The 27,476-nt window shown below is 32.0% G+C and overlaps 2 protein-coding genes and 2 pseudogenes across 5 annotated transcripts; 1 reads left to right on the forward strand and 3 right to left on the reverse strand.

The window, feature by feature from the left end:
* Nucleotides 1-835: 835 nt before the first annotated feature.
* LOC111290021 (UDP-glycosyltransferase 88B1 pseudogene) lies at nucleotides 836-2,768 on the reverse strand (annotated as a pseudogene). The gene has a single exon (XR_016346287.1). The product of XR_016346287.1 is annotated as a UDP-glycosyltransferase 88B1 pseudogene (transcript).
* Nucleotides 2,769-12,557: 9,789 nt separating this feature from the next.
* LOC111290802 (ABC transporter G family member 8 pseudogene) lies at nucleotides 12,558-14,948 on the reverse strand (annotated as a pseudogene). The gene has a single exon (XR_016346288.1). The product of XR_016346288.1 is annotated as an ABC transporter G family member 8 pseudogene (transcript).
* A 4,598-nt stretch (nucleotides 14,949-19,546) lies between these two features.
* Nucleotides 19,547-20,565, forward strand: LOC111290478 (late embryogenesis abundant protein At1g64065-like). The gene has a single exon (XM_022881797.2). The coding sequence runs from the start codon at nucleotides 19,744-19,746 to the stop codon at nucleotides 20,389-20,391; it is 648 nt and encodes a 215-aa protein (XP_022737532.2). The 5' UTR covers nucleotides 19,547-19,743; the 3' UTR covers nucleotides 20,392-20,565.
* Nucleotides 20,566-24,488: 3,923 nt separating this feature from the next.
* On the reverse strand, nucleotides 24,489-26,668 carry LOC111290381 (membrane-associated kinase regulator 5-like). 2 transcript variants are annotated; one of them, XM_022881666.2, is made up of 3 exons: nucleotides 24,978-26,668; nucleotides 24,810-24,881; nucleotides 24,489-24,707 (listed from the first exon to the last, which is right to left on the reverse strand). In XM_022881666.2, exons 1-3 carry the CDS (start codon nucleotides 25,978-25,980, stop codon nucleotides 24,601-24,603), a joined length of 1,182 nt encoding a protein of 393 aa, XP_022737401.2. In that variant the 5' UTR covers nucleotides 25,981-26,668; the 3' UTR covers nucleotides 24,489-24,600. The 2 variants fall into 2 exon arrangements, with proteins under 2 accessions (XP_022737401.2, XP_022737402.2); XM_022881667.2 differs by having other exon boundaries at nucleotides 24,810-24,878; nucleotides 24,978-26,663.
* Nucleotides 26,669-27,476: the final 808 nt, after the last annotated feature.

Consider the following 27,476-nt stretch of genomic DNA (forward strand, 5'->3'; position numbering starts at 1 on the left):
TACTTTCTTCCACAAATTGTTTTGCTTGATTCCATAGCCTAATCACAGTCCTTGTTGAGACTAAAAACATGTCTACAATTCTACTTATAGAACCTTTTTTCAACTTTCCATCACTACTCTGTTTTAACAGAGATTCAAATAAAGCTTGTCGTTGCTTTCTAGTTAAGTGCTTATTTGGTTGTCTTCCATTTGTATTTATCATTATAAACTCCATTGTAGTATGGATATCTATAGAATCCATCATGGAGTAAAAGACTAGAGGTGTAAAAGGATTTTTAGAAACTGACAGCAAAATGGAGCAAGAAAAGATAAGGAAAATATTGACAAATTCTTCATTTAAAGGAGAAAAAATAATGATTTAAAATTGTTGATAAAACTTTTAGGAAAATTTTGAAAAGATTAATCTGACGCTAAATTTTTTTATGAAATTTAAGGTTCTTTTAACTTGTGCTAAATTCAAGAAATTTTTGGCCTTCAATTCTTATATTTTATCCCATTTTGCCGGTCTCCCATTTTCAAGGATAATGTAGTCAATTCAAATTTTTTATAGGGGAAAGTTTTGATTTCCTAAACTGTGTGTTCAGTCAACATGTGACAAAATACTCGGGCAGAGGGAATATCGATTAGCTGCTACTCCATTAATATTAATATTAAAGTCTGTTTGAAGAGTTTCGAATTTTAAATTTAAACGGTAAAAAAAAAAAATACACAATATTCATTTTTTTCAACATCCAAGGGTTAGAAGCTTTGGTCATTTCTCTCTTTAGACCGCCAAATATTGGTAGGAAGGGAGCATAAAGGTATCAACAGAGGTTGTGCAATAAGAAGGCCGTCAAGGGGGAAAAAAAAATACCATTACCTTGATGTATTCAATTCACAGATACAAAAACCATGACATTCCATTTCGTCGAAAAATTGGCAAAAAGGATATTAAAAAAAAAATCCAATTGGACGACCACATCACAACTAACGCAAATCAATAAATAAAAGTATTTACAACATTTTTGCTTGTGGAAGTTGTTTTCACTTAATAATATTATTGCCAGGCTTCCCATTCTCAACCTCCAAATTTATTTTTGAGCCCAGCACTTGATTAATTGGGCCAATGCAGTAACTGATGGCCCATCCTCGCTCAGCGCCGCTGCTGCCTCATCCCTCTTTGCCATCGCATGATCCCTGATCGACTTGCCTTCCTCCGTTTCCATCAACTCCCTGACTCGCTTTTCTAATTCCTCCGCGCCAACCAACCCGTTCTCTGACTCGTTAACAGTTAAAGCCAGATTCATTTCCTCTACTAATATAATTTTATTAAACTTTTGTTCCGCATAAAGTGGCCACGCAATCATTGGCACTCCCGCACAAATCGATTCAAGCACCGAGTTCCACCCGCAGTGAGTCACAAACCCGCCTACCGAGCCATGGCTCAGCACCGCCACTTGTGGTGCCCATGCCTTGACTACGAGCCCTCTGTCACTCGTGCGATCCAGGAAACCCTCTGGAAGTAAAGTATCCAAAGCTTGGTCTTGCCCTTCCGTAAAACCCTGCTTTTTGTTATTAGAAGGTGGATTACGCACCACCCACAAGAACCTTTGACCACTTCTCTCTAACCCAAGAGCTATTTCCATCAATTGTTCCTTGGAAAATAACCCCATGCTACCAAAACACAAGAAGACAACGCTTTGACTCGGTTGCGAGTCAAGCCACTTCAGACACTCCGCTCCTTCGTCATCACCATCACCATTTCCTCTACTTCCATTATTTGTATCAATCAACGGTCCAACACAGAAAACTGGGGGTGTTTGACTTGGACCATTTGGAATTGAAAAACCTTCAGATAACGCTTTGAAGGCCTTGGGCTCAAGTGTTTCGAATGTGTTAATGATGGTTCCAGCTGATTTTGCCAAATGGGCCATGGAGTTAATTAAGAAATCGCATTCTATGGTGTTTCTTACAAGCGTTGGCTCTGGTAAATGGTTTAAAGGGATAGGAGGCAAGCATGGAAGGTGAAAAAGAGTGTTGAGATGTTTGAAGTTTTCTGTTGTGTTTCGATAAATACTAGGTATGTGAAGGTAAAGAGCGAGGCAACTTGCATTTGAAGTGAAGAAACAGTAGGCTAGGATTTTAAGTTTGGCGGCTATTTCAAGAGCTGGATAGCAGAAGAGATCGATAATGAGGGAGCGAACGGTTGAAGTAAGGGAGATTTTAGTCAGGGCGGCGTCAACATGGACGTTATTGAGGTTGATGAGGTCGCTCATGAGGGATTCGACGCAGTCGTAAGAAGCGGGGTCTAGAGAGATGAGAGGGAGTTGGTGGAAGGAGATGGAAGGGTTAGTTGCGGAGACGGCGGCGATATATGAGGCGGTGGAGCCTAATTTGAATGGAGGGTTGGCGATGAGGATGATGACGACGAAGGCAGGGTGGTGGGTTAGAATTAGCTTGCCTAGCTCCACCATGGATATCAGATGCCCCATGCCTGGTGATGGATACAGTACTATGGCCTCCATTGCTCTCTCTCTCTCGCTGTCAGGAAACAGAAACAGGGTAGGAAATTTCGAAAAGACAAAACCACTGCTTCTAAATTTCAGCTAACGTTCAACTTCAAGGCATCTCAGCAATTAGCCATAGGACAAACACAAAAAAAAACAAAAAAAAAAAAGGTTACCTGGGACCATTATGGCTGTAATCAACTCATTCGTCTTGACAACATACCATAATACCCAATAGGCCAAAAATATACAATAATCATATAATTGCAAAAGTTATTGTAACCAAATAAGAAAAAGGTTGGAGCGCTTCCAACGTGCTTCTCATCGGTTAAAAAGACAAAACAAATTTTTAAATACCTTTTTCTTATTTAGTTATTAATTTTTAAAAAGATTACATTTTTTTTTGTTATACTTACAATTATATATTATTAAATTACTTAATTTATTTTTTTATTTAAAATTTTTTGATATCTAGTAATTATTTTAAACTCTGACTAATTTAAAATCGAGTCAAATCAGATCCTATAAAAAGAATAAGTTCTCTCAATTCTTTTTTTTTTTTCATTCAGAATATTTGAACTAAAACTTTACTTAAGAAAAATTAAATTTTTTGTCACTCGAATCAACAATCATTGATAAATTACTTAATTTATTATTCTTATATTTTGTTACTTTTCTATTTATCCACTACCAAATTATTTAATTTATTATTATACATAATAGAAAGCAATAATAAAAATTTTGTTAATTTTACATATATTTATTATTAAATTACTTAATTTGTTATTATATGTAGTGAAATAAATTAGTAATACTATATTTTATTAAAATAGAGATTTATTTACACAATTATAACTCATATATTTTTTGAAATTTTATATCGAAATTAAATTCATAACTCAATTGAATTAAAATAATATTTTTAAATTTAATAATTTTGATTAAAAATTTCAAAAAATATAATAATTACATTAATATAAATGAATCCTTCTTATTTTATTAAATTTTAATTTATTTGTTATCAAATTACTTAATTTGTTATCAAATTACTTAATTTGTTATTCTACATAACAAAAATGTAATACTGTATATTTTTTTTGCCTTAACCATTATTTGTTGTTAAATTACTTATTTTGTCATCATAGGTACTACAAAACCAGTATTGCTGCTTTATTTTGATACTTACTCATCATCATACATAAAATAATATTGTCATTTAATCTTATCCTCGCATTTAGTATTATTAAATTTATTGTTTTTTAAATTTATAATAATGCCAAAAAATTACAACTTTCTGTTACTTTTTTTTTTTTTTACAAAATTACTTATTTTATTATTGTGAATAAGCCAAAAGTTGTGTTGACTACTGATTATTACTTTTACATTTATTTATTATCGAATTACTTCGTTTATTACTCTTTTTAATAAAAAGTAATATTACAACATTTTATTATCTTTACATCTATTCATTATCGAAATACTTAAGTTGTTACTATTTTTAAGAAAAAAATAATATTAAAATGATCAAGCAATGCTTATTTCTTTCTATAAGCAGCAATTTTTATTATGTAAAATGAAATTACAGAAAAATATATAAAATAAAAAAAATTACATAATGTTTTATCATTTATTCAAACACATCTAGTAATCCGATAAAAATAATATGCAATTTAGCAAGAAAGAGATTTAAAATGAAATTTATCTCATCCACTATTGATTAGTTTTTAGAGCCACTAATGAGATTAGCAAAATAACATGTATTCGTTTAAGTTATATTAAAAATTAAAATTAATATAAAAAGTAATAGAACATGTAATAAATTTTAATATTGTTTATGTAGTTTAAAAAATTCCTTCGATGGTGTTTAAGAGACGAACTCAATAAATTATATGCTAAATAATTTTTTTATGTGTTCTATAATCTTGCAATATAATATATATAATATTGATGTACATTTAATGTGTATACTTGTTAAATTTTTTTATAGCATTTTTTTTTACCAAATTACATGATCTTACTCGATCAGTATAACTTACTAAAAATCTCAATTTCAATATTAATATCTTAGCTTTTTTTTTTTAGCTAAATGTTCAAATCAGGAATAAACGTTTGAATGGTTAATCAATCCATGACCAAATGTTTTAGTTCATATAAATAAGGATCAAACGTTATCAACTTGTAACAATACAAGATTTATTTCAATAAAAAATAAGATGTGCATGTTATGTGCTATTATATTGATCACATGTAAAAGCCATTACAGACAAACATGATGTGAAATTAACTTATCCATGTGTAACAATAGCCTAGCTAAGGTTTTAACTATTTTCCTAAGCTTATTATGTTTTTATCCTATTTTTCTTTATCCTTTCTGTTTGTAATAACGTAAGAGAGCTTGAGCTTAAGGTTTTCTCATTTCTAAACAAGTTTTCTCCTCATTTCTTCTCATTTTTCATCGTAAATTGAGATTTTTTTTTTTGTTGAAATAACATCTACACACAATGTTCTCTTCAAATATTAGTTCATCTAACAGTGTAAATTCAAGGTTGGTATAAATTTTGAGTTTTTTCTCATGCTTTGATTTGTTTTGAATTTGTTCTTCAAAATATTAAAATTACAAGGTTTTTAGATGAGGGTCTTATGTAAGTTAATTTTAGCTAATTATCCTGTAGAATGAAACTTTGAAGGAAAACCCATTTTTTGTTACTACAATATGAAGGTAGTTAGGTAGACTTCATGAACGAATAACAATCCTGGTGGAAGATTTTATAGATGTTCACATTATCCGATAAATTTACTAGTATTTTTTGGTGTTTTTATTAGTATTTCTTTGATGTTTTTGTTGGTATTTCTTTCCTAATATTTTCTTGGTATGATTGCTAGAATTTGTTTGTTAATATTTCTTTGGAGTGATTGTAGGACACTATTGGTGAATTTCATTTATAGCATGATCTTAAAATTTTTTAAAAAAGCAAAAGAGATTATTTTAGAGTTAAAAAAATTTTTTTTATATAATCATGTTCAAAGTTTGAAATATGCAGTTTCAAAGTTGAAGAAAAATGTTGGCGAAACTAATGTTATTGCAGAAAATATGCAACTGAGAAAAGAAGTTAGGTTTTTTAGGTTGAAATTGAAAGAAAGCAACAAAATTAAAGGTGGTGGACATGATAGAGATGGCAATTGAAAAATAATTTAGCTCATCTCATTCTTTTCATACTTGTGTTTTGTGTAATATTTTTCAATGCCAAAAAATTTTGAAAACTTAACTTGTATGCTTAATATTGGGTTAGGATTGTTATAAGGGTCAATAAATGTTTATTAAAACTCTTATTATGTCAATGGTAATTGAATCAATATTATTAGCTATGAATTTTGTTGCTTTATCTTATTAGCTGTGAAAATGTGGTTTAGTGCAATATATTCAACTTGTAATATGTAACTAAAAGTAATGCGAGGTAATCTGATAATAGAGGCAATCTTATAACAAAGCAATCTTATAAATGTCAACAGAAAATATTCTTACACAACATTTAGTACAAAAAAGATCTAGCCAATAGAAAGGTGAATAGAAAGTGTTCTTACAACATTAATAAGAAAAAAAATAGTTAACATCAATAGCTAGTAGCAACAATAAATATAATAGAACATTAATTTCTTAATTTTGTATTTCCCCTTATTTTTTTTAAAAGCAAAAACTTGACTTTGTTTAATACCAATTACATCCTCAACAACCTTCCTCTTGCCTCTACTTGTCCCAACTACTATCACTTTTTGACTTTTCAATTCAGGCTATTGAATAAAATTTATCAAGTTATAGTAGGTAATATTTAAGGAAATAAAATAAAAATATATATGTTTGGTACAGAATCACTCACATTTAAGATTTGTCTCCCTGTTTCTAAGTTTATATATAGTCCATAACCTTACATGCCTTTTGTCTTGCTTCTGGTGGTAGCTTTAACAGCGTGTTTGTCATTTTGACTTCTAATGCTATTTGCTGAAATTGTTCGCTTCCCAATGGTTGTTGTAGAAAAGTTAAACTTTGATAAAAAAAACTTATTTTTTCACAAGTCGTCCTATAAAGTCTCTCATCCTTATCTATAAAACATATTCTAATAGATCTTGTTGGCCTTTCAAACTTCAATTTTGCATTTTCAATAGTAATAGAAGCAATAACATTAATCTAATTTGAAACTTTTGTTGAAATTGAAATGGAAATTGGATCTGAAACTGGATTTAAAGCTAGAGTTGAAACTAAAATGAAAATAGAATTTGAAACTGGATTTAGGGTTCTTGCAGATGCAGTTGTAGTTACAGATATAAAACCATTGATATTGGCTGAAATAGATGTAGATGCATAACTAGATCCAAATGCAAAAGCAAAAACTAATGCAGAAGCACCGTAAACAGTAGTTGAAGTAATGGCATGGTTACTTAGACCGTAAGTAGTTTCAATAGGATCTACGTTACTTGATGCACCTTGGTTCATGTTTTGATCTCCAGATCTGAGCACATGAAAATTTTATTGTCATGAAAAGAACAATAAAGTTGAGTTGATAGGTTATAACATTTTAATAAGAGAGGATCTATAATAGTATAATGTTTATAATAATATATAAAAACAAAATAGAATGAAATTATCTAATTGCCTACCATAGGACAACTTCTTTTGTTGTCGCCTGGTTGATGATATAGTTTACATGTCATTATCATGCCCTTCTTAGACAGATTTGTTAAATTATTGGGCCTTTTTTTCTTGAGGTTATCATGTTCATTCTTCTATTGGTTTTGCACCTACCTAGCATATTCCTAAACTCTAAAAGTATAACATTATCTTCTGTCCTTAGTTTGACCCAATTTTGTCTCTCAAGCATAGGTTCTAAAGTATTACTATTAGTCTATAAATACACCTTCTTATAATACCAACTATATATAAAATCTTTAATATTTTCACCTAGATATCCAATTGCACATATGACATGTGCACATGGAATACTAGAAAGTTGGTATATTCTATAACTACATATTTTCTCATCAAGCTGGACAATAAACCTAACTACACCTACATCTATTTTTATATTCACCATCTCCATTAAATGTAATTACACATTGTGATGTTATAACTACATTTATTTTTATCACTTTTATAATATTATGTCCAATCACATCTCTTCACTTAAAGTATTCTTTCCTTTTCTTTCCAATTCTTATCATCATAGACCTTTTTATGTCTTCAAAAAAGAAATGATTGATTTTTTCCTTGCATCTAGCAATGTCCTATTGAATATCTCACATAAGTTGTTGTTAACTAACTCACATCTAGAGTCTGCATTAAAAAAAGTTTTACACCATTGCTGAGATGGGGCTTTTATTATATCTACAGCTACAGTTTCATTTTTTTTTGTAATTTTCTAATTTTTTTTTAAATTGTCGATTGTTAAAGATTTAGCAATTGTCCAAAAAGTCATTTTCATCTCCTTACCCCTATATCCCCTCTTAGTCCAATTAACATATACATGCCTAGCATAGAATCGATGTTCAGCATCTGAAAGCAATTCTACAATTGCATTATCAAGGCCTTACACCATTTAATTAGTTAGTATTTAGTACATAATTTAATTTAATTTCAACAATTCAGTACATCTGAAAATAATTAATAATTAGTTAAGGTATTTAGTACATAATTTAAATCAAATTAGCATATAAATATTTACCTTTTATTGATCTGTTGTGATTGTCCATCCTATACTATTTTCTAAAGACATTGGGTTTGATGTCAACAAATTAAGAAACCATTTTCGTAAAGCTATGCATTCCACTTCCACCGACGCCTAAGCCATTGGAAATATTTGATTATTTTTATCTTTACTAACAGCACATAATAACTCACATTTTGTTAAACTTTTAAGCCAATAACCATTCTCTAAATCTTTTTTAAATGCCTTGAAACATATGTAATACCTTTCAAATATAGGTGAAGAACTTGGTAATGGCCTATAAACCTGCATCTTTACTGTGCAACCTTATTTAGTTTTTCTAATCACATCAGCATAATCCCATAAAGACTAAACTCATTCTTTTAATTGGTAATAACTTTATCAACCAAATTTTTTTAGCCTTTCTTATTATACTAATATTCACCCATGTATCAAACTCTTTTTTAACTAACTCTTGCACTTCTGCATTCATAATAAAAAGATCCTTTATAAATCTGTTTGTATACAACTCAACCAAAACAACTTAACTCATCCTTGGGTTTTTGAAAACCTTATTGCATTTACGATTTTTATTGTAAGTCTTCACTTGAAATGATTATAACTTTCTGTCATATGCTGCATAAATTACCTTGCATAAATTACCCAAGGACATTGTTTTGTAGCACATTTACTTTTAACCAAATTTTTATAGTTCTTTACCCAAATGATACCTCTATTTGTCTTAATAGACAGTAAGGACATTGTATATTTAAATTGTTTGAAATTTTTAAACAACATTTGTAACTCAATGTAAGGGGCTTTTACATTGGGATCATGCACTGAAAACTTTCTTTTCATCCTAGTAGCATCATTAATCATTTCATCCTCATTACTAACATGCTCACTATACTCATCAAAGTTATAGTACTCATTGTGATATCCCTTATTAACATTATCATTGATTGGTAAGGTTGAATCTGGTTCTATTCCAAGGTCATTTCTTTCACTACTATTTCTATCAACTACATTTTTAACTTCTACCCCAACCACATTTTTATTTTCTACCATTGCTGCCCTTTTTGCCCCAATCACATCTTCATTTCCTACCCACATTGCCTCAATATCATCTTTAATTCCTACCCTTCTTACCTTAGCTACATCTTCATTCTCTACCCTTACTTCCTTAATAACCTCTTCAATTTTTATCCTTTTATTCCCTACTGCCTCACTTACATGTTGATTTTTTACCCTTTTATTCCCTACCGCATCAACTACATGATTTTTACCTTTTTATTCCATACTACCTCAATTATATCATCTATTTTAGGTCCTATTAACAACTCAGAAGCTAAAATAGCTTCATCTATACCATGTACTATGTACACATCAACTACACCTAGATCTATTATATACCTAATAATATCAAGAGTGTTTCTATCATCATTTACTACCATCGGATTATCAACTAGTATTTTTCTAGATTTTAAATACAATATCTCACTAATATTCATATAGCTAGCCTCATTATAAATGTCTTGACAACTCATAATAAAATTTTTTATCAGGATCAACTGTCAAGTTCTCTACTATCTTATTTATTTACATTAGATTATGACCATTACCAATAAAAGTCCCAGCATAGTTAAATTGTAGAATACAATAATCAAAACTTATACTGCAAAATTAAAAAAATTAAATTCTATCACAATAAACCCTAAATTCTAACAACAACAATTGATAAGTGCTATAAAAATCATTTTTAATAAAAATTTGTGTTATAAGTGGTATAAGAAACCCTAAATTCTTTACAATGAAAATTACAATTAGTTTAAGTGTACATGTCCTTTACATTATTATCTAATTTATGTTACAAGCTTTTACATTGTTATAAAATTTTTATTATAAACTTTTACTTTGTAATAGCTAAGGGTCTTTCTTTCAAATGCAATTTTCTCTTAAATAAGTCTTTTATATGCATATCTTGGCTTAAAAGTTTAGCATTTTTTTTGTATTATTTTGTTCGTAGAATTAGAATTCACACGATTGACTTGATGTTGTTATTTGGTAATGTTTTTTGCAAGATAATTTATAAAATAGACTTGAAGTTGTGATCATGCTTATACTTAAGCTTAGTTATCTTTCTGGTAATTTTGTGACTGATTTAGTGGCTATCCTTATCATAATTTTGTTCTTGAACTATTATTGTTGACAATTATATTGGACTTGGTTAAAATTTTAGGAGATGTCTTGAAAGTTAGGCTTTTGGTGTATATTTTTGAAATCTTTTTGGTTAGGTAGTGAGGTGAAAATTTAATTCCAACCTTTTGACATAATGGTTTAATTACTAAACAAAATTTAAGTTGTAAGTGTTTTCAATCCTAAATTTAACCTTTTTTATAATCATAGCTGTCATGAATTGTTGGTTTTTTTTTTTTATGAAATAACATTTAATTTTTATGCTGATTAATTGGCTTCACTTATGCTATAAATTAAGGCAATAGTTATGGGTGATCACTTATGCTAGCACTGGTGGAGGCCTATGTGATGGGTAAGAATCAAAAGGCTATATAAACAATTAAACAATTACTATTAACCATATATCAAAATATGTCTAAATAGCAAAAAACCTTAACTATAAATTTGAACAATTTGAGCAATTAAGAATAACAACAGAAAACCTTAAATATAAATTTAAGTAATTAAAAATAACAATAGAAAACTATAAATCAGAATATGCCTAAGAATGAAGAACTACAAAAAAATCCTAAACCAAAATATGCATAACTTTAAAAAATAACAAAAAAACCTTCAACCACAAAATGACTAACTATGAAGAACAACAAAACCCAAAATATGCATATATATTATTCACCTTTCACAAATTTAACAACAACAACAACAACCAACCTTCTATATTTATGGAGTCTAAACGATTGAACCCTAAATAGAATCAATTCTTGATGCATAATAAATTAAACTGAATGTTGGTTACCTTAAAATAAGTTGTTGAAAAATGCTTACCTCATCAAAATTAACAAATGAAATTGAATCAATAATTGAAATAACTTATCTGAGTGAATAGAGTTACAGATTATTTGTTCTGGGTTTGAAAATTTTTTGCTTTTTTTTATTTGGGTTAAATGCAAGTTTTTTTTCCTAAATAACTTTTCGTTTCTTTTTTTTTTTCAAAATAGTAATAAAAAAATTCAAAACAGCATGAATTTATCTAATCGGTTGATTTCTATTTTTTTTTTCTACGCATTATAATAACGCATAACATGCACATCTCATTTTTCGTTAAAATAAATTTTACATTGTTACAAATTGATAATGTTTTTATTTTTATTTTATTTGTATGAATTAAAAAATTTGATCTTAAATTGAGTAACCATCCAAATATTTGATCTTTATTTGAGCATTTAACTTTTTTTTGTGTTTTTATTTGGGTAAAATCGAAATTTCCTTTTAATGCTTATTAATTTCCACGAATAAATTACCAGAAGGTACGTATATATATTAATATACATGTAGGCAATGAGCATGGACTTGGAAAACCAATAATTACGAGACCACATGTGAGTAAAAAAAAAAAAAAAAGAGAAGAACCCGTGAATAATGCACTGATTCCAAGCGAAAGAAAGCAGGCACAACCCCGCATTTCACAACCCGACAAGAGCCTATTTATATCGAGGACGACTACTTGGATTCTTCTTTACTTTCAGGCTTTAGCATCATAAATACATAGAGACCCGTGATACATTCTTTAGTAAAGATGCGAGTGGGTGAAGCCAACTTTTTTTGTTTGTATTCTTGCCAACTCATCGACCATATGTCGCCTTGTAATGCTCCTGCTAAAAAACATGGACTCCCTCCCTCCCATTGTTCTGATTCTGATCAGTACCGGCTGATGAATTTGCGGATTGAGTTGAAAATTTTTTGATCGGGCGTTAGACAAATGAGATATTGTTTCAGCACCATGTATATGGCAGTATTAATAAAGAATTTTTTTGCTACGTTTGAATATCCATCACTGTGATGTTGATAATTGGGAACCAGACCTTTTAATTGGTCCCCTATCAAGAAGAATAGCATGTTATAGGCTGGAAAATGTAAAGAGGAAAGTCAATTTTAGAATTTGGGAGTGAAAAGTAATCCGGACAAATTACATGAAAGGATGTCATGATGCCAGGATTCAAGCCATATCTTGTAATAAACTTGTGAGCTTGCTAGCGCTATCAGGCCATTTGAAACTTTCCTGGCATCCTTCGAGACCTAAAGAAAAAATAAAAATCAGAAATCGAAAAAAGATATAACAATGTGGTGGCAAATTTAAAGTATCTGCCCCATGTTAACATGCATGGAGAATCAAACCTAATTTATAGCATAATTGAGTTTGAAGTTTTACTTGTTTGATAAATAAAATGAAATATCCAAAGCAGCCATTACAGTGACTATGATTTGTGAATAAGGGATAGAAGGAATGGGACATAACACAGAAAATAAAGGCGAAAATTTAAAAAAAAAATTAAATGTGACAGTTGATGCCTAATTTCTGTATAGTCTTCATTTCTTTGATCTTGAAACCCTTCTGATCAAAACCAGAAAATAGAACACAAAGAACCCAACCAAGATGTAGATGTTTGTCCATCTCTGCCTCTCATGGAGCCCTTTCTTTTGTAATACATCAGCTCCTGTTAGCATGCAAGTCTTGGTTTCATTGTACCAAAGAAAACACCTTGATACAAGGCAAGAATACTCATTGATAAGGAGGGCATCAAGTGCGTACTTGTACATTGAGAAAAAGTGCATGAAGAGCCAGTACTTGGGCAAGCTATCCTTGGAGATGAAGTAACCAGAGAAGAGGAAAAAAGCACCAAGAAGTATTGTTACAAGTGAAGTGCCGGCTATATAATTTGGTGCAAGAGAGCTCAAGAAGAGGACAAAAGAATTTGCCATGAGAACTATGATCCAAACGACCAAAACGAAGTAAGCAAAAGCTTGCCATGAAGCACATAGACCCACTAAGAAGTAGACAGAGGTTGAATATATGATCGCAATGGCAAGCAAATATGGCAAGAAGACAAGGGTATTGGCTATGAGGTAAGACGAGAGTCTATAAACCCCACTTGAAGTTTCCTTCAGCAGAATTGGCCTTTCATTAAGGAAGATTGGAAGGGTTTCAGTTGTAGAGGAGAGAAGGAAGGTGAGAGTGAAGGCAAAGAGACCAAACCTTTTTTCTATACCTTCCTTGTCATAACCAATATTAATGTAGATTGTTCCTAAAACAAGACCCACGATAAGAGCTTCTAATGCATTGGTTAAAAGAAGCTGCCTTGTTCTGTAAATAATCTTCCAAAGCCTGTTATATAAAGAGCAGATTTCATGTAGTCTTGAGCTTCGGTACCTGATATCACTTGCTTCATTATTGTTAGGAGTTGCAGAGTCTTCTGGTGATGGAAGAAGTGATGGCGGTGTAATTGGTTTGCTCTCATGCAGCTGGTTTAGTATTTCCATGATATACTCGAGGGCGTTGAGCTGAGGAGGGACGGTAAACCCATTGGACTGCAAGAATGCTTCAAGTGAAAAAAGTGTACCATGGTGCACCACAGTCCCTTTTGATAGCAAGAGGATTCTATCAATGGTGGAAAGAATCTTGAAGCTTGGTTGATGTATGGATAAAACAACAGTGCGGTGACGTGAAGCAGCTATTGATTTGAGGATCTGCATTACATTGAAAGCTGAAGTACTATCAAGGCCTGAAGTGGGTTCATCAAGTAGTAACACAGAAGGGTCATGGAGGAGACTTAGACCTATTGAAACACGCCTGCACTCACCACCCGACAGCCCATGAGCGAGCTTGGTATTAGCCAAGTGCGTTAGCCTTAGCTCTGATAGAAGAGATGTGACAATGGTGCCAATATCTGATGTTTTAGGAACAAGAAGCCGAGCAGCAAAAGCAAAAGTTTCAGCTACAGTGAGTAATGGCAAGCATGCGTCATGCTGAGGAACATAAGCAGAAAGCTTTCGAAATGAAGAAGAGTTTATCGGAGTGGAATTGAGTAGAAGAGTGCCATTTGTTGGTGATGTTCGCGCTGCTAGAATGTCGAGGAGAGTGGACTTTCCGGCTCCACTTGGGCCAACAATGGCAAGGATTTGTGAGGGGTTGGCGGTGAAGGAGACATCCCGGAGGATGTAAGTTGGGGGCGTTGAAGTGCAAGGTTTGAAAAGGAAATAGCCAGTAAGGGAAGTAGGTGTTGTTGTGGTCAATTTGGTGTAAGACACTGAAGATGCTGTTAACGTATATGTATTGAGCGGAGGTGATGGTGGCGGTGGGGACGGGGATGGGGTTGGGGATTGGTCTTCCATGGAGGAGGGGGAGGGATTGGTTGAAGGGAGAGGCTTTGGGAAATAGAGAATGGGATGTAGAGAAATAGGTTGATGGTAGTTTCCATCAAGTTGGAGAATAATGTTGGGGGAGGATAAGAAGAATGAGAATTAAAAAGTTTGAGGGGGGTGCCCCTTGGTAGTTTTGTTTAATCAGAGTTTATAAAACCTAATTAGGATGGCAAACTTAAGGACAAATTGCGAAGTGTTTGGTCATAAGCTTAAGTGGCGATATTCTAGAGTGGAACTATCAAATTTTCAAACATATTATTACGTTGTAAACTAGTAATTGTAGGTTAGAATTGCCGAGTTCATAGTTAATTTTATCAAGAACCAATGCATTTTTTCTGAAAAAAATAAAAATAAAATAAAATTACAAATTTCTTCTATTTCTAAAATTATCCTTTCTAGGATTATATCGTATAGAGTTGCGATAAAGGATATTTGGCTTTACTAGGTTCACGGTTATCGCTGGCAACTACAGCTGAAAACTTAAGAAGACGACAATTGTCGAGCAGGCTATGTGACTTTGTACATTATTTGTCTATACGTAGATAAATTATTAGATAAACTATTATTCAGCGAAGTTACAATTTGAACATTTGTTTATATAAAAAATTATTAAATTAAATCTATTAATCATAATTCAACTTAAAATTAAACCGATCCACACATTAATAGAATTTGAATATAAAATCTAAAGATTTAAAGATTTTTTCATTTTACTATGATTCCTAAATTATAATAAAATATTTAATATAATATTTAAAATTTAAAAAATTTTAATTTAATATATAAATTATGAATCTATTAATTAATATGATACTCACTTTTAATGTGATTAATTTTAAATAATGAGATATAATAAATTAACAATCCTTTAAATATTTTATTAATTAATAAATTTATAATTTAAATATCACATTAAAAATTTAAAATTTAAAATATTTTATTATAATTTAAAAATCATTTATAATTTAACCCTTTTACTAAATCAAAGCATCGTTCACAGTTAATATTCCACTTAAATCAAAGTCAGCAAAATGTTCACTCTTCAATTTCTATCAATTATTTAAAATGAAAACAAAAGTAACTTAAACAAAATAATAATAATAAAAAAAAGGGCATGCACCCATGATTCTCATTCATTCCTAACAGTCAAGACCTCAAAAACTCTTTGATCAGAAATTGAAAAGAGGAGAAAAAGGATAAGAAAAAACACGAAGGCAAAGAATAATCAATCACTAATAAATTTAATTTGTTAATAGAATATTAAATTTTAAATTTTAAATAAAAAACAAAAGAAAAAGTTAATTTGAGACAATAATTTCTTTTAAGAGTAAAGTTTATTGATTGACGTGCATTTTGGTCAAATCACTACAATTATTTAGTATTAGACGACAAAACATGTGCTAGTTTGGAAAGGATTGGAGTTGGACGGTGCAGGTGGGGTGGGGTGGGGGGTGAATTTCCTATTAAAAAGAAAAAAACAGGTAATCAGATCAGCGTAGCTAATATTTAATCATGAGTTCGCTGTTTCTCTTTGTTGATGATAGCATATCAAATCGAGTTTGATTTGATTTTTAAATAATATATAAAATCATATATTTTAAAATTTAATTTGAATTTAAATCTAATGAAATTTTATCAATTTATTTTAATAATTTTTTAATATATATTATTTTAATATAATTTTAAAATTTTTAAATAAATTTAAATATAAACTAATTATTTTTATTTATAAAAATTTAAAATATATATAAAAGTTAAAAATATATATAATTTAATTCGATTTTTTATATGGAGTGTGCTGCGCCCAACACTGGACGACGAATGTTGAATTAAATTGCAGCCAATTTGCCAATCCGTGACTTTCTCTTTCATTGGCATATGCACCACATTATGACAGAGCTGACACAGACAGGCGTCCAGGAATTTCAACACCCAATCATTTCAGTATAAAAATTCACCATATATTTACATATTGTACTTTTTTTCAAATAATTTTTGCACAAGTTTACTTATGTACTAAAGAGTTATACATTATCATTGCATTTTCCTTTGGACCCTAATCTAGCTAGGCCCTGAAACAAGAACAGAATCACATATAGAGTGAGTCTGAGTCTAAATTGGCTTGAGGACCCACTCCCCACTGGGTCACTCTCCCAAAAGGCCCAGGGACAGGCAAAAAGACCTTTTTCTCAGCTTACTGTCATTACGTTAAAAAATAAAAATAAAAAACCGTTCCAAGAGCGTGCTTAGACAATAGTTTTTAAAATCGGATCTAGTCGGATTGGTTGATTCACTGACTCAGTATTTCACCCGGTTCAATCTTGATATCAGACCATTTGTGTAGATGACCCACCAAAAATCGGATGGAGCCATTGGTTTTTAATAAAAGAAAGATTTACATGAAGTTTGTTGGATAAAATGAATTACATAAAAATTAATATTTAAAATAAAAATGATAGATTAAAATTTTTTATTATATAAATCAAGAATATAAAATTTTAATATAATTTTAGATAAATATTTTAAATAAAAATTTATTATTAAATAAATATTGATCAAATTTAATTATATTTATTATATTTAATATTTTTAATATATTATTAAATTTTTTATTTTAATCTATCAATTTATTATTCTATTATTTGATTTTTTTATTAAATTTTTTTAAAATTATTTTTAATAAAAAATTTTATAAACTTCATTTAAAAAAATTTTGTTTATTCCTTTTAATCAACGAAATGAAAAAGTTAACCCATGAGAGTTTCACCTTCGATGAATTTCGTTTGAATGGCATTTAAAGCAACAGAATTTTTTACTTAGCATTTATGTCTTACCTTTTTTTAATGATTTTTCCATTTTCGAGATTAATGCTATTTGATAATTAACGTTGAAAAAAATAAAAAAAATTTTTTTTTTATCTCAAATTATTTGAATGTTATTTATTTTCATAAAATTAAAAAAATAAATTTAATATTAAAATCTAAAAATTTTGATAAAATTAAAATTTTAATATTTTTAATATTAAAAATTAAAAAATAATTTGTAAATATAAAAAAAGTTTTAAATATTTAAAAATATATATAATTTTAGGGCTTCTAAGAAAAATAGAAAAAAAAAAATGAAACCCAGAGAATATATTAAAATGATTAACACTAAATTGGATTTTAAGACTACAAGAATCAAACTTTATTGCCTTTAAAAAAAAATCAAACTTTATTTAGTTTCTTTTGATCGTTGTTAACAATTATAAATTGGTTTTTTATTCATGAAAAATATTCAATTACTGTCAAGTAACGTTGTGGAATTCAATATTTTTTGTTATAAAATTTTCACAAGTCCTGAACATATCCTTATTTTCAATCTTAAGAGCTTAATATTTTGTTTTTTCTTTTTAATAATTTCTAAATTATTTATTTAAAATATAAATTTATTTTAATTCAATAATTGACTTAAATAATCCGACGTTTGAACTATTATCTCGTGACCTGAAATTTTAAACGGGTCATTGTCCGATTCGGTTTTGATTTATAGATGAGACTTCATAGCTCTTTTGGTTATCTGGAAGGGGAATCCTAGGGTTAGAACTAGCAACAAAAAGCCGAAAAAGGGCACCAAGCAGCTGGATCTAGATGCTGGTAAAACCAGATCTAGCACCGAAGCGATTTTGGCCGTACAGAACGCCATAAAGGTATTCCATATGGGCAGATGGCAGCGCCAAAAACCTTTCAGGGAACGCGATCTGACTGGCAGCCTTGAAACCCTGTTCCAGGTTACCGTATTTTGGCGACGGAAAGCCGACAAGAGGCGGCGGCCGCCAGATCTGTTAACCAGCTGCACGAAAGTGCTTCTCCGGCGAAGAGCTTCGTTCGCCGTTGACCAAACTATACCTACAACAGTACAATATAAACCATTAAGTAATAAAAAAAGGAAAAATTAAAAAAAAATGGTGTGGAAAGTAATAAAAAATAACAAACCAAACTATAGTTACAACAGTACAATATAAATCATTAAGTAAAAAAGTCGCGTTGGTGAAGTACTTGTTATTCAAGGTTTAATCCAAAAAAATTATTATTTTTTATTTAGAATAAATTTTTTATATTTAAAATTATAAAAATTAATATAATATAAAAAAAATTAATATTCTACCGATAAATTACGTAACTCATTAAATGCTTAAAATATATATATTTTTTATCATTCAAAAAGATAAAGTCGAAAAAAGTTGAGGATGAACCTCAATTTTGATGTCTTTTTTTTAAGGATGTGAATTCTGACGTGGAAAAAAGGTGTCACTACCTGGCACCTGCCCTTGTTCGTGGCATTTTCCTTCTCGTTTGAAAAAAAGAAAAAAATTACAAAGTCACGACACATCACTTCCCTATGAACACACACAAAAGGAAAATAAAAAACACGTTACTTTCCGGCTTCTAGATGAACACGTCAGTTTGGTAAAGTCATTGGCCAAAGCATAATTAGGCCACCGTTAAAGTCCGCAGGAATCATCAATGCATACGAACAAAAGCAGCCAATCAAGTACCAGTGAAAGCGATCTGATACTGTATTATTTCTTTAACATTTTTATAATGCGAAACGCTACACTTTTGGATTCACCTGTATTTCGTTTACTTTTTATTTTTTTTTATTTTCTTTTTTTAAAGTGTTTAGTTTTTTATATATATATTATTTTTTGATTTTTTCTCTTCACTTTTGTACTTAACAATATGCTAAAAAAATTACTAATAAATTTGGGAATATAAGTATTAAATATGTTTGAGTGGTAAGGAAAATCCTTTTTCATTAGCTAAGCTGAAAGTTATACTACTATTGAAAGTAAAACAAAAATCAGGTACTCATCCAATTGCAACATAATACATGAACCAATGAAGTCAAGGTTCGAAGGCCGCCTACCCTCCTAGCGCGTTCAAGTGTGAAGAAAGCATAATACTAGAAGAAGTGTCCGGTTGCATCATTTTTTTCAAAGCAAAGCATTTGCCTATTCCCTCTACCAGTTATTTCAAATCTATCATGTCCCAATTCCCATCTTTTTCTTGCTGCACCATTTGGCTATAAATACTTGTTAATATGCCCCATATTTATCATCTCATTCTTCACTCTATAAATTTCTTGGAAATTTTGTTCTCAGCTTTAGAATCAGCATCAAGAAAATGGCAGAGAAGAGTGAATCCCCATATCCATTGGTAGCGGGTAATGGCTATTTACGAAGTGACGGAGAGACTCTTGTGGCTCCTGACTCGAAAGAGCTAAAGAAAAAGAAACGAATGAAGTGTCTGTTGTATATTGTATTGTTTGCTGTGTTCCAGACTGGAATCATATTACTTTTTGCATTGACGGTTATGCGTATCAGAAATCCCAAGTTCCGAGTGCGATCAGGGTCATTTGTTGACATATTTAATGTTGGAACCGAAGCTTCCCCTTCGTTTGATTTGCGAATGAATACTCAATTCACGGTAAAGAACACAAACTTTGGTCACTTTAAGTATGAACTTGGTACTGTCACGTTTGCATACAGGGGCACACCGGTTGGTCAGGCAACTATTCATAAGGCTCGAACCAGGGCTAGATCAACCAAAAAAGTTGATGTTGTGGTGGAGTTGAGGTCGAGCAGTTTGTCAAATACTATTGAATTGGGAAGGGATATTAGTTCGGGAGTTCTACCCCTGACCAGCTACTCCAAGCTGGATGGGAAGATTCATCTGATGAAGGTGATCAAGAGGAAGAAGTCAGCCCAAATGAATTGTACCATGGAAATTAACATTGCCTTGAGAACACTAGGAAATATTATGTGCAACTAGCTCCGTTGATTGCCTTTGGATTTTTTTTTACTTACTTTTATTGCAGTCTTATGGGGTTCCTTTATTTTCTTTGTCTTTTATCTTTTTGCACCAAAGGAGACATGTTTGTTGATATCGTAGTGCCTGAAGTGCATTTTTTTTTATCACGGTTTTAATGAGATATTATATTTTTTACATCCTTTAATCAATTTAATATTTAGATTGCTAGTGAAAACCTCATCTTATTAAATACTAAGACATTCTTTGGGAGGCAGTAATTTGTTGATGCAAGAATTCCAGACTGGGTAATATTGAGTCAAATTTACTGTGAATTATTAGCTAGAATTTAAATTTTTTAAAAATGTAATTAGTAAGTAATGGCAATAAAACCAGACTTTGGGCATGATCCAGGATGCTGACAATGGAGTTGCTATCATATCTGAAATTATAGCCCGCCAGTAGGGATAAGAGGAGAGGGCTGGAAATTGGAAAATCCCCAAGCTGTTAAAGCTCAATAATTGTGGCAAGAATGTCAAACTTGGGAGATTTGTCCTCCATTTGAATGAGTATGATTAGAGATGGAATAAAAAATACTGGCAATTTTAAAAATTTAAATTCAAAACGGCCGATGAAATTTTGTTCAAATAATCGTCCCAATGGGAATGGGGAGTGAGCAAATTCAAATGGGCATAAAAATAAATAGTAATTAATTAACAAATTTCTAGCGTTTCTAGATGACGGGACTTAAGCAGCCTTTTGCTTTAAAACGTGTTCCCTCAAGTCACAAAGCATTAGTAATACATTTAGTTTTTAGTCTTCGATGCACTTTTCAACTCAGCACTTGACCGCCACCTATGCTGACTATTTTTCTTATTTGATGATTGAAGTTTTTGTCATGTTTACCTTACTCTTCACGGAAAATCGATCTTAATCATATCGATTAATGATAATTAAATTGAATTAAAGGTTTCTATTTACTCTTTTTATTCCGCATATTATAAATTTTTTTTTTTTTTTTGCATAATAACGCTTCCACATTTCTATTTTTTAACTCCTAGAATGTTAAACACTAATACATAATCTTTAACCTTTACCAGAAAAAATATATATAAAATCAGGTTCAATGATGAACGATCGCTTCATCATTTGCCTCTACAATAGAGGATAAGCTTGATAGTATTAGCAGAGAAGCAGACGTTCTTGTTCCTGGATTTTTGTATAACGAATAAGAGAAAAGGGATAAAAAATTAAAAAAGAAGAGGATTGCTCCTTGGGTTAACTCAATGGGCCTAACCCATTCCCACTAATATTGATTTAACCTTTTTTAACAATTCTTTGGCCCAAAAATGATGAAAGGGTACAAATATAAATCATAATGTTGCAGACAACCTAATGAAGGACAGATCCAGCGAACTCAAGCAGATTACTCATGTTCCGGGAGGATGTTGTGTTTCCTAACAAAGATGCTAATGTTGAGAAAATGGGTCCATCAGGATCCCAAACTTCCAACATCTATCGTGGCCTAATGCAACTGCTGGTAAACGGCACCTAAAATGTTACATCAGGATTTAAGAGTAGAGAGAGACATATGATCAGCAGAAGAAACAAGGCAAATTTATGGGCCTCGTACGAATTCTTTTGTTGTGCCGGTTCTCTGTCGTGTATTGTCTCCTCGTTGCGTTGCTGTTCGATTTTCCTCTCTTTGAAAGAAATAAATCAATTTTGGCACTTTCAAGAAAGTAATTTATAAGCTGTAACCCTTGCCGGCATTCCATGCTTTGTCTAGCTTCGTACACAGAACTCTCCTCATTAGTTGATGACCTGTTAGTCCGATGAAACCAACACCTTTCGATGAAGAATCCAGAAACCTGTTCAGGTAAAGTTGAAATGGAATAGAAACCCTTTTCAAAAATCATAGTTACTGTTCTCTTTTCATTCTACTTTTTCTTGGTGGGGAAAAAACAAAAAAACATAATGTGTAGCCATTAGACACACAAAAATCCCTTGCAGAACATTGCTCTCCTTGTGTTTGTGACCAATAAGCTTGACAAATGCTATCAAATCGGACTGAAGGTGTTTCCTTTTGGTTGTTGGTCACAAAATCATGTCACTCCTAGGTTGATCCTGATGAATGAACAATCTAATTCTCGGATTTATTAGCTTTAAACTTCCATAAGCGCTGGTGATATAGTTCATTCTATATATGAATTCCTCAAATTATAGCTGAACTACAATAGTCTACATCAAATATAAATTGAAGACAACTGATAGGTCATAAGCTGGAATAGAAAGGCCTTTAGACCATCTTTAATGCAGGCAGTGCCCGCTTATAATATTTATGGGTCTTGGCTTGTTGGTGTCAACTGTGTGAAGTAGAGGCCGACACTATTACCCTGTCAGTACCGGACCAAGCTATTTTGTGGGGCACTGTGGACTGTGGAGTCTGCAAATGAGGGAGTGGGCGCTTTGTTTTTGTGGCCATTTTGGCTTTTCCTGTCATTATGATGAGTGTGCCTTGAAAATTTTGGTTTATTTCTTGTTGCACACAAAGAGCTTGGTCCTCGATTCATTTATGACTCCAAACAAAATTACGACCTTTATTGAAATTTCAGACATCACGGATTCATCGTGTTCCTTTTTCTTGTCTCTGATTAACTTTCTTTGACATTGCAAATTAAGTATGTAAGTAGTTGCAACTGCAATAATTCTTTTACAAATCTTAACAGGTCATTCTTCAATACTGAATGAACTATATCAGTAAGGAGATTTTTTTTTATACTTTATGGTCTCATTTCCTTGGAGAATAAGAAGAGTCTAAGGCTTTTCCTTTTCTTTTTTTTTTTTTGTATATAAGCCTAGCGTCTACCTTTTACATATAATGTTCATTCTGAGATTTTATATTCCAGGAATACAGCATTGTAAGTGTATAACAAATTATCCAATACTGAATTGAATCTTGCAGCTTTTACTAGAAATCCAAGTAGAAGAGAGGAAACCGGTAGATCTGCCAAATACTAAAGACAATTTGAATCACTGATGAGAAATGATTGAAATGAATGATTGTTCTGACTCCTGAGTGAGTTGGATAAGAAAAATCAGAATATAGACAAAGGACTTGTGGGAAACAATTGTCCAGGGTATGATCACTATGGCATACTTTCTGAGGAACCATATCAACGACGATATCAGATCTCAATAGACCATGGATACGGTGGACATAGACATAAAACTTTCAACTTCAATGGCACAAGAATATATGAGACTATACTTGTCACAGGTGAACTTTATTGGTAGTTTCCTGGCTGCCACAACGGGTAGGCAGATTGAATATTCAACGTACCATCTGCATATAGGACGGCTAGCCAGAGGGAGACTCAGAGCGTCTGTTTCAATTGATTTTGTTTTTTGTTTTATTTTTAACTTTTGAATGAAATGAAATGACTTTAACCACAAAGGGGTGAACTGCTTTCTTAACCGTTCAAAAGTACTTTTTAGCAGGATGCAACTGCAGAGATATTATCATATGATCCCCTTTCATTTTTTTGTGTTTTAACTTTCAAAGAAAGAACCAAGATTTTTAAAATATACATGGTTTGGCTTTGGTTTCCTGTTCAAACTTGCATTAGTCATCACTTACTTGGCTTGCTTTTCTACCGAAATTTCATGTGTGAATCGATGTTTGTTGTTAGAACAGGGAAGATTTGAAGTAGCAAAATTGTTTAAATATTGTTAATATTCTCATTCCATCCTTGTCCCACTTCTCCCCTTTCCCACCAAATTCCCACCAGAAACTACCAATTGTCCTGGAAAAAGGCAAATAATCACCCAAGAAAATGAAACAAGGAATAAGTGGAGAAAACTGTCAAGTCATTTCAGGTCCTTCAAATCCAGTAATGATCACATCTTAGATATGATCAGCTCACCTCTCAAAGGTAACATAATGCATAATTGCAGAAAAACAAGACCAAAGCATAGTTTAACACAAAGAAAACAAAAATCCACATACATAGAGTACTTCCAATTCCTTCATAATTGCCCATCACCTTCATAATTGAAGCTACTCTGCTCACTGCTCATCATAGCTAACAATCAAACAAAAATCCTTGCCTCTCTCTATATTCTTTTTTTTCGCTTTCATTTCTTTTACATCATTATAATAAAAAACAAAGTCTCTATCCATTGTTTCCTTTCTATAGCTTTTGATTAACGACATTTTGTTTTCCGCGTTTTCTAGTGCTTCAGGTGCTTTAAGGCATTTCTTTCGCTGGATATTCTTGCGGAATCCATCAGTTTCTCGTATGAAGAATTGCTTTTAACTCGTGACAAAAGAGAAGAATCTGAGGAAAATAAAAGGTTTAATTAGTACTTAAGAAGTAGATTTAAGATTTTTTAACACTCAATAACTAGTGCAAATAATAGTAAATAAGATTAAGACATACCTGTAGAAGATGCATTGCTTAACTTCCCCTGTGAAGAATCACTTGTACATCTGGACAACCAAGAAGATTCTGCTGCCAAAACAAGAGAAACAAGCTAAGGATCGAATTCCAAATGAAACCCAAAGTTTATGATTAACTTAAAACCAATTAATTAACTATAAATAGTACCTCTCGATGAATTGAAAGATTTCTTGCAATGTAAAATGGCGCTTTGGATCCCATCATGTTGCAGTAGAAGCGAATCATCTCTCCTACTAACGGACAATGCTGCAGCCGAGGCTGATCTGCTCTTTCCCAATTGCTTGCAAACCCCTCTAACCCCCGTCAAAAGATTCCCCTGTTTCTCCTTAATGGAATATATCGTTGCCGGAGAAGCCGCTGGAGAAGACGTTGATAAGTCACCTGAGACCTTGTCACGTTGACTGACTTTTACGTACAATGGCTTGATTTTATTGAGGTATTTTTGTATCCGATCTTTCGATAATCTCTTTGAGGAATTTTTTGATAACGAGTCCTCTATTTTCCCGTTTGTTTTCCGTAAACTAGTTTCTCTGGTGAAGATTGGGAGATTTGGAGACTCCTCAATTTTGAATTTAACTTTGAAATGCTTGCTGGTGCCTTGCTTTTCATGCTTTGGGGTCCCCATAGAAATACCGATGAACTCTGTTTTCTCTGCTATGTATGTGTTACTAGTATTTGCCATTGACTTTGACTTCTTAAGAGTAAAGATTCGAAATTTTGGAGCTGATTTTAACAGAGCTATGGGAGATTGAGGCTTAGAGCTTGGCTCAATGGGTATGATCTTTCGTTTGGAGAAGTGATCATTTGGAGACAAAGAACGAGTTTGCCGTGACAAGTCGAGCTCTTTATCACCACCATTCTTAGCCGGTTCATGGAGTGGTCGCTCCTCCTTGGAGTCGAATCTTTTCTTGCCTTTGACATCGTTCTCATCATGGCTGTTACCGTGGACATTTGCCTTGTCGTCAAACTCATGCAAAGGAAGCTCCAAGTCGATGAAAGAGTCCTCCCCTTCATCCAACTCATGATCTGAAACAATCAAAGACTTTGGATTCTGGGTGGCGCCGCTGTTTCCATAACAAGGTTGAGCTTGGTTCTTTTTGTGAGCGCCATAGCTAGGTTTCCAAAACCTGGGAAAATTGAGAGCTTCCATGGCAATGGAAAGCGGGAGACAGAGGAACGAAAGAATCTAAGAGAGACGAGTGTTATTTTTCTAGGGCTTTGTTTGGTGGGTTTTAATTTTATTTTATAGGAGAGGAGTCGTTTAGTTTGAGAAAAAAACAAAACAAGAGAGACACTTTGCGCTCCGTTTCATGTGTGTGTTCACAGAAAATGAAAATGGTGCTTCAGGGTGAGCGGAGAGTGAGGTAAGCTTTTTCTTCCACTTTTTAACAATAGACCAGAGAGAGAGAGAGCTTTGCTGATTTTGAACAGTGTTTTTATTTCGTGGATATAGTTGTTTTTACTTGCAAAGGAATTGTTTGCGTGGATATACAGGTAGAGCACGTGACGGGGCTTGCGAGAGTGAGAAAGACAGACAAATGTTATGTGCAAATGAATGATGCAATTACTCTGTAAAAAGTGTATAGTTTTAGACCACTATACAGAAAATGCATACTGTTATAAATTCAGATTTGCGGTCATTGGACTCAGCTTTTTTAGCCCTTTAGACTTGTCGGCCAATTTTGGATCATGGATTTACATTTGCCCCACGCGCAGCCTCTGTCACCGCCGTTCTCATATTTGTAGTTTCCTATCGTTTGCCTTTTTACTTTGGACCAGTATCAGGTTTAACTTTGTACAGTACTATTGCCTTGGACATATCTTCCCCTTTATTTATAGGACAATTTGGCATCTTCGTATAATTATTTGCTGCTAATTTTAGTATTTAAAGTTTTTAAGTTTTCTTCAAAAAAAAAAAAGTTTTTAATCAACCATGATTTTGGACTTCGGATGAGATACTATTATTTTAGTATGACCATGCCCGATGGCTTTGGTCTTTTTTTTTTTTACAATTACATTACGCGGTAGCTATATTCATCCAACAAGCAATTTCTTTTAATTAGGTCTGCTTGAAAATGATTGGAGGCAACCCTGAGAAATTGTGGGGATGATATTGCTTGCATTTTTGTGGTGGGTTTTGAAGTCAACTCAAGCTCTCTGAAATGTTGGAGAAATGTCGGAAATTGAACTTAGCTAATAGTACTATTTTATTCAAGGTCTATGTCAGCTAAAATTGTTTGAACTATGGTTGGTTCTTGACGTTTCCAATTCCAAGTTCAACGCCCCTATTCAACAATAAGTAACTACACCACTCAAACATGATGGAAGGAATATGAACTTTGTTCAAATAGTTTCATGTTTCAACTTCATTTCCGCTTTTTGTCTGACAAAAGATCAGCACATTCTAGATAAAACCACTTAAAATCTACAAATTAAAACATGCATATGTCTTGTTTCAACTTGAGCGAGAAATACAAAATTTATTGCGAAATTGAAAGGCAGGGAGGCACGCCGGATCGCCTGGAATGGGAAAAGAATGAAAGCTCTTTTATTGCAGAGATTGTTTGATGGGGATCATGTCACAGAAGACATTACGAGGGTGACGAGAAACCTCCAAAAAGAGAAGAAAAAAATGGAAGGAAACGT

This window comes from Durio zibethinus, chromosome 11 (assembly GCF_047325235.1).
Source record: "Durio zibethinus cultivar Kanyao isolate XHJ-2024 chromosome 11, ASM4732523v1, whole genome shotgun sequence".
Lineage (NCBI taxonomy): Eukaryota > Viridiplantae > Streptophyta > Magnoliopsida > Malvales > Malvaceae > Durio > Durio zibethinus.

What these genes read in the sequence shown, in the direction of transcription:
- LOC111290381 (XM_022881666.2), bottom strand. Translation starts at nt 25,980, where the DNA reads ATGGAAGCTCTCAATTTTCCCAGGTTTTGGAAACCTAGCTATGGCGCT. An exon ending in ATCTTTCAATTCATCGAGAG is followed by an intron (nt 24,882 to 24,977) that starts GTACTATTTATA and finishes TTGTTTTGGCAG; the next exon opens with CAGAATCTTCTTGGTTGTCC. An exon ending in AAGCAATGCATCTTCTACAG is followed by an intron (nt 24,708 to 24,809) that starts GTATGTCTTAAT and finishes TATTTTCCTCAG; the next exon opens with ATTCTTCTCTTTTGTCACGA.
- LOC111290478 (XM_022881797.2), top strand. Translation starts at nt 19,744, where the DNA reads ATGGCAGAGAAGAGTGAATCCCCATATCCATTGGTAGCGGGTAATGGC.